The 12,302-nt window shown below is 36.4% G+C and overlaps 1 protein-coding gene across 1 annotated transcript in view; it reads right to left on the bottom strand.

Moving 5' to 3' along the window:
- The window catches only part of KCNH5 (potassium voltage-gated channel subfamily H member 5), a 277,950-nt gene that overhangs the window by 65,568 nt on the left and 200,080 nt on the right, over positions 1 to 12,302 (bottom strand). Inside the window, exon 9 of the mRNA XM_045810529.2 lies at positions 454 to 706. Within this exon, the coding sequence (XP_045666485.1) occupies positions 454 to 706 (253 nt within the window). The remainder of the gene's footprint in view (positions 1 to 453; positions 707 to 12,302) is intronic.

Consider the following 12,302-nt stretch of genomic DNA (forward strand, 5'->3'; position numbering starts at 1 on the left):
TCATTTACTAACTAGCTGGGCAAGTCACTAAACATTTCTGGTCCTCATTTTGCTCATGTCTAAAGGAAAGTGTTGAGTTAGACAGGTACTATGGGCCCTCCGAGACTAACATTCTAGGTTACTCACCTGAAAATCATTCTACAAGCCTTCTTCACACTTAACAACACCAGGAGATACAGTCACCTTAGGCTATGATCAGCTCTCGTCTAAAACGTATTGTCCTACTATTGCCAAAGAAAGTTTAATCAAACCCTTGTGCAGCTCATTAAGCTGCGACCAGTACTACTGTTCTTTGCTGAAAGAGCGTTACTAGTTTTCACGAAGATTCATCATCTCATTAGTGACCCAATTTCCAAAGTCACCAAGCAGAGGAAATTTCTCTTAAGAAACTTGAGAAGCAAAATCTCTAAAACTGTTACACATTTGCTACTACATTAGGAAAGTTCACAGTACCTAAAATAGCCACCACCTCATCATCCTGGATGACTTCCAAGGATCCTGACACCACAAAGCAGAGGGCATCCACACTTTCTCCAGCATGGTAAATGAGGTCCCCTGGAGCACAGTGAATAGTCTGGAACTCTACCGCCAAGGCGCGCAGACACCCATCGCTGGCCAATCGAAAAGCAGGATGTTCATTAAAAACCTTCCGGTTTAGATGAACACAGATATCAGCTCTCATGTCCTTGGGACAGATGGAGAGAACCTGAAGAAAGTGAGAAATGAATAAGTGAGAAAAAAAGAGAAAGGGCTATTTCATTAGGAAAAAAAAAAAAGTCATCCAATAAATATTTATTGACTGTGACAAAGTCTGCAACACACGGTACCAGACACTGGGAATGCAAAGTTAAAAGACATACTTCTCCTCTCAAGGACCTAATAACCCAGTGAGATGGAGCATATGGACTGTTACAACACAGAACCATAAAGCAAAGCTTTGAGAGGGGTATGGATCTCCACACAGAAAGAACAGTCTTAAGGTAGTCAGGAAGGGTCTCAGAAAAACGCTCGATGTAATTTCCTCAAAGAGCCAGATAAAATAGGGCATTAACATTCATTTTAGTCTCGTCTCTGTTTTAGAGTTTTTCACAACTAAAACAAAATTCAGGGTAATGGACTTTCCTCCATTTTGGATGTGGAATCATATGAATCAATTATAAGAAAACAAAGTCGACAGAAGTTCCCTTGCAACTTGACGTGCTAGCACAGGCTGAGAGAACTCCGGCCTCGAGGTGTGTCTTTTATCACTCGAAAAGATTTTCATTTTACAAATAAATTTATGTGCAGGGAGTGAAAGGGTATTCACCAGCCTTCTGTGGGGCTCAGGCAATTGGAAGTGGCACTGACGACAAGGTGGCACCATTACCTCATGGCAGCCCTTGCTCACCCTGGCCTTTGACTCCTAAAGACTGCTGAGGGAAAACAGGAGAATTCAAGCTCCAGGCACCCTTCAGAAGAGAGCGCGAATGGCAGAAACATGCTTAGATAGCTCTCTCTAAGGGTTTGAGAGCTCTTATTGCCTGTAGCTTTCAGACAGGGCAATTAAAGACCCAGATTAAAATGGACACTATCAACACATTTAATCAGAGCATCATCAAGCAAGATATGATTACAGAAGTCAGTACCACCCACTTGAAAGATGCATGTACAAACTCACTTAGAATCCTCACCCAACCCCCTTGGTAAACCATTCCTTATCAGAAATGTTTTTCTTTGATAGGCTTTCAAGCCCTCAAACTGAAGTCTAAGCTTATCTTTCTCCATTAAGATATGCTTAATAAAGTTTTAATATGAAATAGTTTTCCTTTCTATAGGACATGCATTTTAACCTTTAAAAATTATCCAAGGCTTGAAATATCCTGAGTATTCCTTTTGTTTGCGGCTCACTATCAATGAAAAGTTGGCGGCTTCCCTGTGTAGAAGACAAGTCCATCATAAATGTGAAGACCATTAATTAAAGTACACTTTCAGTATCCCTTCCCTTAATCTTTCCTAATACTGTTCCTATTATTTGTTATCACTTAAGCTACTCTGTAGGTTTTTTCTACTCCTTTGAATTCCCATAGGGAGTAGGGATCAACTCACCTATCCTGAAAAATCTCATCTTGGAGGAAAAGAATTCCTAACATTAGAAGCAATTAGCACTTTCCTGTAAGTCAGTTGTTTTCCATAATAATGTAGTGTTTTCTTTATTATATTAACCTTTATGACTTCTGACCACATTAGTCATCTCATAGGCCCTTAGTGAGCTTCTATGGTGGAGGCTGTCAATGCATTAAGCCCCTGGAACTAGAAGGGTAAATACGACACTGTCTTTGCTGTGTAGGACTAACCATACCGTAGGGGGAGGTAGGCATGTACAAAAACAATTAACGTACAATGAGGAAAGTGTGAGGACAGGGCATGGCCAGGGTGACATGGGAGCCCATGCTACCTAGGAGTCATTACTTACGGCGTCAAGGTGCGCAAAAGAGCAGGCTCAAGAAGACTTAGGTCTGGTGCAGATCTATCACTTACCACCTCGGTAACCTAAATTCCTTCATCTCTCTAAACCTCACCTGTGAAATGGGATGATAGTCCTTCTGTCATAGGTCCATTGCAGGAATTAAATGAAAGGGCTTGAGGCTTGAGCTCAGCCCAGTATAGCCCTGCACATGGCCGGGACTAAAGAAACGGCTTTTATTATCCCTATTGAACATGAGTATTGTTACAAAGTTTATTGTTGCATTAGTTCTCTGCAAACGCAATTTGCTTTTCTCTGATTTTCTACCCCAGTCTGAATTCTGTATCTTGGCTGTTTGATGAGATTCCAGGCAAAATTAAGAAAATATTTCAGCATTGAACCTGAAGATATTTCAAGCACTAGCCAATGTTAATATTTTCCTTGAGTTGAAAATGAAATTAGTGCTAGAAAAGCCAAAAGAGAAAAAATAACTTTAAAATACAAACACACATGCATAAACATTACACTGAATAGCTTAGTGGGAAATGGATCATTCTGTTTCCATTCCACTTACTTTACAGGATTTTTAATTTTTCAGATTCATTTTGGTAACAGTCATTTTATGTCCTTTTAATTATTTCGTTCAGGATTCATGCTGCAAATGAAATCTTCTAATGTTAGCAATATTCTCTGTTCGGTGGCATATCAAAAGAGGATTTTATTACATTTTAAGTGCAACTTTCCCTTTTCGTTTCACTCCACTTATGACATGCACTCATTTATTATTTTTATCTATGTATATACTGAAGTCCAGATGTCATAACGTGACAAGGTAAAACTAAGTTGAAATAAATCCAAGTCACACCCAGAGGCAAGTTCTTTCCCTACCCCTGGATAGAGCATGTGCCTTACATGCTGTGTCTGTCATCAAAATAGGAGTATAGTGTTATTTTTTTCTGTAAATGAAAGCACTAATAAGTGTCTCAGGCAAGGCAAAATTTAGTTTTAAGTGATAAAATTATCATTCAAGATAACTCTAACACCTGCTCCATTAGTCCCAATTTCAATGAAGTCTGCCTTGAATGTCATATCCAATCTCTCTTGGGTAGGTTCCCTAGTGGGTATCTTATAGTTATAAATGAATGAAATTACATTTCAGTAGAAAATATTCATACTAATAGTGACTATTTATCCCCTCTTCATGTCAGGATAGTTATAAATTAAAATCTTACTTAAGACAATGAGTAAGATTTCTCTTTGGAAGAGCTATGGTTCTATGGAAGGGATCATTTTTAGAATTCTGCAACCAACCTTGAAAAGAAAGAAAAGAACACCTATGATCTGAAAAATCAAACTTTTTGAAATTTATTTATTTATGATACCAAGGACACCCTCAGTTACTCATGTAATTCATAGCTAGTGAGAGTTGGTTATGTACTAGTTATCTGCTGACTAGTACGCAGGTCCTCCAGATCCAAGAGCAAAAACTCCCATAGCGCCCACCACCCCGGAGCTTCCAGTCGGGAATAGCTTGAAAAATCGCCGTTCTTTGTCCAGTGCCCCATGTTACACATAAGACAAATGTACTGCATAGAGGTTATGTGATTTGCTCTCAATAAGTTACAATGTGATTGCCTCTCAATAAGTTATAAGCAAAACCCAGAACTCTATGAGTTCCAGCTGTTAAGACACGCTCCTCAATGAAGCTCGACCAAGAATAAAATGTAACATCTGGCACTGTTTTATGTTTTCTGGTTCCTTGCAGATACAGAAATATAAATGCTGATTTCTAAAAATCATTTAAGGTCCTATTAATCAAACTATAGTTTAATTATTAGGAAATCACTGATGTGACCACCACCACTACCACCACCATAGAACAGCCTAGATTTCTCTGCAGATGTGTTTCCACTTCTAAGCACTTTAATTCCAGCTTCGAATAAATGTGTGGTATATTTTACTGTGTGGTAAAGACCTAAGGATGCATTGACAAATTATTTATTTATCCCATTACTATTTGCTAAAAGGAAGTCATCTTATTTGAAATATAAGCTTTAGTGTATATAGGAAAAGGACCTGAGCTAGATATTAGTATGAAGTGAACACATTTGATAGATGTCAGTTTCCCCATCACTTTTATCCATTATAATATTAGTAATGTTGCAAAACCTTAGAAAAGCAAGACTAAATAATTAGAAACCAAAGAGTTAAATCAAGTTTCCCTAAAGAAATGGCTGATTAGACAAAGTCCAAAGAAAGCGGCTTTCTCCTCTCTGTTAACTCTTTGAATACACTACAAAAATGCATTTTGACAATCACTATATAAAATGTAGGAAATCGAAAACCTATAAAGAAGAACGTAAGTTTTCTCCGTGACTTACACATATTTATGTATGTATATACCATTTTCATAAAACCTGAATCTCTAAACCTTTATTTCTTTCTGTTTACCCAATATCACATTATAATCATTTCCGATGCCATGAAATACTGATTTAAAAACATAATTTGAATCATTGCATAATACTCCATCATACAATTATAACACAATTAACTGCTGCATTATAACTGGAGATCTGGATTTGTAGTTTTCCCTGTCATAAATCAAGGTATAACAAACACTCTGTACCTCTGTCAGATTGTCTGAGGACAGATTGTTTTAGAAAAAAAATTAGTGGGTAAAATATAAAAACATTTTCAAGGATCTTGCCAAATTGTTTTCCCGAAAAGTATGTCCAATTACTCTCTAACCCAGTAGTGTATGAGAATCACCCTCCTCTCAAATTCTTCATTTGCATTTGAGAAAGAAAAGGTAATTTTACCTGAAACAAAACCAGATAGTACATGGCTTGTATGAAGTGTATGTGAAACTGTAATGAGGCAGAAGGCTGACAGCTTTAATCTTAGTGGAGGTAGTCCCCTATCGTTCACTACGTCCTAGTTCATTGACAACAGACTGATCAATTTTACTCAATTATATCAAATTTCTAATATGAAAATAAGGATAATGGTGGTAATTCTATTTTAAGTGACTGAAAGTAGTGAACAAAACAAGGCTCCCTTTGATACTCTCACTGCTCTAAAAGAAATTATTCTATTGATTATCTATTACGCCAGGAGTAATATAGTGTCAGCTATTTTTAATAATAATTCCTAAGTGAAGATGACCCCCTGTTCTCTTTCTTAGGACAAAGGAATAAATGCATTAATGACATTTTGATAGGCAATGAAGTTACCACTGACATTCTTCAAATGTTCCTGCTTCCTTTGATGCAATTAAGTCATGCATTGCTAATTAATCTCCCCTCACTGATCCAACTGAATTGGTATTAAATTAGTGAAAATCAGTGGAGAGAGTAAGGCAAGTGACATTTGCACATAAAACATTTTTACAATCCTTCTGGGGAATGAGGAGCTCAAAAACTGCCAACGACTGAAGTAAAGCTCTCTACAGGAATTCAATTCTCATTCATTTTATGGGAAGAAATGAAAGTTCGCTTTCTTTTCTTTTTTTTAAAGTATAACCAGGCAGCCATGTGGACGAAAGGAGAGCAGCTGTCTGGAGGTTAGTCTGCCAATTTCTGGGGTATCCAAACCCCCAAGGAATTAACTCAGGAACAATGTAATGAAATAAAACCAAAGCAAATTAACTTCCATTATTTAAAAGTAAAAGGTCATATCAACAGAAGACCGCTATAACCAGTAAGAGATTATAGGTTAAAATTCATAGGTTTCACTTTAGAGATATATTTTCTGCAAATAGACTACATATACAAAAGTGAGACTTAAGATTTTTGTTTAAAAAATGTAGTGAACCAATTCTACCAAATTTTTCATTTTGGTTTTGCAGTATCATAAGTAATAAAAAGAAGCAAATAGCAATTGTTACTATTTTTTAGTTAAAGGTGGTGATGTTCTGGGCCACTAACTTTCTGAAGTTAGGGCTCTGATGAAACTTAGAGATTCAATTGTTCTCAATTCTTTGTCTTATGTCTGTACTTTTTTATGTGCATATGTTTGACTAAATAAGACTATTTTTGCAGAGGACCTGAATAGACATTTTTCCAAAGAAGACATACAGATGGCCAACAAAGACATGAAAAGATGCTCAGCATCACCAATTATGAGGGAAATGCAAATAAAAACCCCAATGAGATATCAACTCACGCCTATTAGAATGGCTAAAATCAAGAAGACAAGAAACAAATATTGGCGAGGATGAGGAGAAAAAGGACCGCCTCATACACTGTTGGGAGGAGTGTAAATTGGTAGAGCCACTGTGGAAAACAGTATGGAGGTTCCTCAAAAAATTAAAAATAGAAATACCATATGGTCCAATTGGGTATCATCCAGGGAAAATGAAAACACTAATTCAAAAAGATATATGCACCCTATGTTCACTGCAGCATTATTTACAACAGCCAAGACATGGAAGCAACCTAAGTGTCCATCAATAGATGAATGAAAAAGGAAGATGTGGTACACGCACACATGCACACACGTGCACACACACACACACACACACACACACACACTGGAATATTACACAGCCATAAAAAAGGATGAGATTGTGCTATTTGTGACAACATGGATGGATTTAGAGGGTATTATGATAAGTGAAATAAGTCAGACTGAGAAAGACAAATTTCATACGACTGCACTCATAAATGGAATCTAAAAAATAAAAAGCAGAATCAGAACTCTACAGAGAGCAAACTGTTGCCAGGCAGAAGGGAGGTGGGGAGTTGGGCAAAATGGGTGAAGAGGAAGCGGGAGATACAGGCTTCCAGTTAAGGAATGAGTAAATTACAGGAATAAAAAGCAGAGCGTAAGGAGTACAGTCAGTGATGTTTTAATAGCAATGTAACGGGACGGACGGCAGCTACACTTGTGGTGAACAGAGCATAATGTACAAACTTCTCAAATCACTAAATTGTACACCTGAAACTAACAGAACATTGTGTGCCAACTCACCTCACATTTTTTAAAAAGTAAAAACAAGAGTACTTTTCCACATGTGAAAATATTTTCTAAAATTAGAAATCTATTTTAAGGGGCGCCTGGGTGGCACAGCAGTTAAGCGTCTGCCTTGGGCTCAGGGCGTTGTGGGATCAAGCCCCACATCAGGCTCCTCTGCTATGAGCCTGCTTCTTCCTCTCCCACCCCCCCTGCTTGTGTTCCCTCTCTCGCTGGCTGTCTCTCTCTCTCTGTCGAATAAATAAATAAATAAAACCTTTAAAAAAAAAAAGAAAGAAATGTATTTTAAAATATATTTGACTGAATTATCCAGAAGAGTAGAAACAATTTTGGAAACAATCTGGCAATGATCATTTTAAAGTCACCTATGACAAATGATGCTCCAGCTTCTTTATAAGAATGTACATCTCCCATGCTTCCAGGTACGTGCATTACCTGACGATACTGACAAACGTTGAACTTATATACACCCTAAGATCCAACAATTCCACTTCCAGGATTATGCCCAACAGAAATGTATACATATGCCAAACCGCATAAACGAGAGCATTTGTAGAAGCACTGTTCATAATAGTGCCAAGCTGAAAATTACACAAAGAGCATAAACATTAGAACAGATAAAAACATTGTGGTATATTCACACAATGGACAAAAATCAGCAACAAGAATGAAAAAACAAACAACTACACATAACATAGATGAATTTCAACAACATAACGTTGGTTGAAAAAGAAACTGACACAAAAGAGTATACTCTCCATAATTCCACTCACGTAAAGTTCCACAACTGGCAAAATCAATATAGGGTTCTGGAAGTCAAGATATGGGTTTCTCTGGTGGGGCAAAGATGGCTAATGCCTGGATAAAACATGGGGTGGGAGCTTCTGGTAAGGGGGTTTTGGGGTGCTGACTATACACATATGTTCACTTTGTGAAAATGTATTAAGCTGTCCATTTATAATATAATTTTCCCACATCTCAGTACTATATTTTATTTATTTTTTTAATTTCTTTTTTTTTTAAGATTTTATTTATTTATTTGACAGAGAGAGAGAGACAGCCAGCGAGAGAGGGAACACAAGCAGGGAGAGTGGGAGAGGAAGAAGCAGGCTCATAGCAGAGGAGCCTGATGTGGGGCTCAATCCCGTAACGCTGGGATCACGCCCTGAGCCGAAGGCAGACACTTAACGACTGAGCCACCCAGGTGCCCCTATTTTTTAAATTTCTACACTCTCAATTTTATTTCACAGACCCATAAGTGTGGCCCAATACCATTGCCCCACTGGTTTGATTACCATAGCTTTTTTTTTTAATTTTACCCCTTTTATTTTTTTAATAATATTTATTTTGTTATATTAGTCACCATACAGTACACCCCAGTTCTTAATGCAATGTTCCATGATTCATTACTTGCATATAACACCCAGTGTACCATGCAATACGTGCCCTCCTTAATACCCATCACTGGCCTATCCCAATCCCCCAACCCCCTCCCCTCTGAAGCCCTCGGTTTGAAGGAATTCATAACCACCAAACCAGCCCTACAAGTACTGTATTTTAAATTTAAAAGTTTACTTTAAAAACCACACACACACAAAATCCTATGTGAAGATATGGATATGTTAATTAGTTTGGAGTAATCATTTCACTATGTATATGTAATCAAATCATGTTGTACACTTTAAATATATATAATTTTTATTTTTAAAAAAGGTACTTTTGAACAGGTAGGTATTGCCTAAAGAAAATGAAAGAAACAGAAATCTGAGCTGCCAAATCAATAGTGACAACTATTTCTAGAATGGTTGTGATTATGAAAGCATCTGTCTCAACCTCCTCTTCTTCCAGTAGAGACAGCAAATTAAAATTCCTAAAGATGTGCCATCAGCATTCTTTCAAATTATGTATGCAATTTAATGTATCTACATGTGTGCATGTGTGTGTGTGTGTGTGTGTGTGTGTACACCAACTGTAGAAAATAAAGGTAGTCAAAGAAGTCAGAGCAGTAAATGAAGCAACAGATATGTAGGTCAGTCATTCATATTGCATCTAATTCTAAAAAGAATTTGAGATCTGATTATTTGATTGTCTAAAATCATATACATATACATGCCAATATGTATATACACCTATATATGTGTATATACAGACAGAGTAAATCAAGAAGATATAATATATAAAATAATAGCTAGAAAATTATGTTGTCTTGAAAAGATCAGGAAATTATTAAGTGGAAGAAAAACTAAATGAAATAAAACGAACTATCAATGTTCACACAATTGGGATCACACTGGAACATTTTTTCCCAACTCTAACACTCATATGTAGATTACAGATATGGTATATATATATATATATATATATACACACAGCCATAAAAAGGATGAGATTGTGCTATTTGTGACAACATGGATGGATTTAGAGGGTATTATGATAAGTATATGATAAGTATATGATATTATGATAAAAAGGATAAGTATATGATATTATGATAAAAAGGATGAGATTGTGCTATTTGTGACAACATGGATGGGTTTAGAGGGTATTATGATAAGTATATGATAAGTATATGATATTATGATAAAAAGGATAAGTATATGATATTATGATAAAAAGGATGAGATTGTGCTATTTGTGACAACATGGATGGATTTAGAGGGTATTATGATAAGTATTATGATAAGTATATGATATTATGATATATATATATATCTCGGTGTGTTTATGTGTAAGATAACTCTGACCTGTAAAATCAGAAACTTTTCAGAGAACACTTAGGACTTCCATCCACTCTCCCAATATGCTGACATTTATCAGCCTAGACCCTGATCAATATGTTCTTATTGAGTAAAGTCTGTTATGTTATTACATATAGTTGAAATAGGATAGCAATATCAGACTGAGCTTTCTGGTAAATTAAACCCTTCACTGTAAGTAAAGTGCCTCAGGAGTTTAGCTCTCTCGGACCACGGGAATAGACAAAAGGGCATAGTTTTTTGAGTATTTATATGTACAAGTATCCTTTCCAGAGTTTTTTTAAACCACTCAACTATTCATTTTTAAATGATGAATTTAATGATATGTGAATTATATTTCAATTTTTAAAATAGTGGTGACTTCAGAAGGGCACAGTAATTGCCTCGACAAGGCATGGGCTAGTGTTCTAGGGTAATAAAAAATTCAGTTTGATCTGATTAGCAGCTACATGGTATATACATACATAAAAATCTATCAATCTGTATGCCTAAGATTTACACATGTTATGTGTGTATGTATGTGTGTGTGCCTTTCTATGATAAAGTACTATATGGAAAATCATTACTATCACCATTCTCAATCTCTAAAAATATTGGCATTGCAAGACATGTGACTACCTAATTTCATTCTGTGATTATATAGTACTGGTATACAGTGTTTATTATTGGTGAAACATATATATAACGATTCAAAACTGACTCCAAACAATTCCTGCATGCAGGTTGCCTGCCAATCTTCCCAGGAAGATAAGACAAACTTATTAGGTCAGTCAAAGCTACAGGGAAAGGCTAGCATGTTGCAAAAGGAAGCCAACCTGAGGGGAAATACTATGTAGCAGGTCAGAGGAGGGTGTAAGTAAGGAATGTTTGGGGAAAAGTCTACACAGGCAAAGGCAAAGCGAAACTTTTTTACAAATCAACTTTTACAATTAATCACCTTTATGATAGTGAAACCTCTATTTTCATCTAATGGAAGCAGCTTTTCTTAAATGATTTGTACATCATTACGAATTTCTTTTTTTTTCTTTAAAGATTTTGTTTATTTGAGAGAGAGAGAGTGAATGCGAAAGGGGGGGGCAGAGGGAAAGGGAGCAGACCCCCTGCTGAGCCCCATGTGGGGCTCAATCCCAGGACCCTGGGATCATGACCTGAGCTGAAGGCAGACACTTAACTGACTGAGCCACCCAGGCACCCCTCATTGTGAATTTCTATCAGTAAATGTAGTATCTACTATCTTAATTAAGTTTGTATCAATGCTATTGATAAGACCTGAAAATACAACCGTGAACATTGCTAGCTATTTGTTTACTTGATAGTATGTATGCTGTCGTGGTGACTAAAATTTTACAACATTTTTAGGACCAAAATTAAACTTTTCTTATAGGCATGAGCCTATTTAGTAGCACAGGGGAATATATATGTTTTTTAAGTTTAAGAAATTTCTTTAAAACTCATTAGTATTCTAAATACCCTAAAAACCAAATTATCATCTTTTTGGTATAGCATGTTATGTTGACATTATTAAAAGGGCTTGGGGAAATAAGCCCTAAATGCATTTTGGCTTATGTCATACTTATATTGATATTTGTCACCAAGGTCTTCATTGCCAGGAAACCAGACATACCAGTAATCAAACCTACTGCAACTGTCATCATCCAGAAAATAGCCATGGATACCAAAGCAAGTAAAAATGTCCACAAATAGGAGAAAACACTGTCACAGAGCATGTAGGATTTACATGTCACAGATGCCCTTGAACAGCACTTATTGCCTCAAGGAACCCTCCCAGAGCCCCAGATCCTGCAAACGTGATCTAATTTCTGCCCAGGGCAGGTCAAAGGCAGCAGAGTGATAGGTGAGCATACTGACTGTAAGGAAAAGCAATAGATGAGAGCTTAGTGCCAAACAAATATTCAAAAAAAGAGTAAAACATAATGATGAATATATGGAAACCACAATTAAAAACATACTACTACTTCTAATTTATAAAACGCAATATTTAGATAGAAATCTAACAAAACAGGGACTGGATCTCTATCCTGAAAATTACAAAATGCTGACGAAAGAACAAATCAAAAAACACTTAAGTTAATGGAGAGAGAAATTGTGTTAAAGAATTGGAAGAC

This window comes from Ursus americanus, chromosome 26, assembly GCF_024610735.1.
Source record: "Ursus americanus isolate L20-20 chromosome 26, mUrsAme1.1.p, whole genome shotgun sequence".
In the NCBI taxonomy this organism is placed as follows: domain Eukaryota; kingdom Metazoa; phylum Chordata; class Mammalia; order Carnivora; family Ursidae; genus Ursus; species Ursus americanus.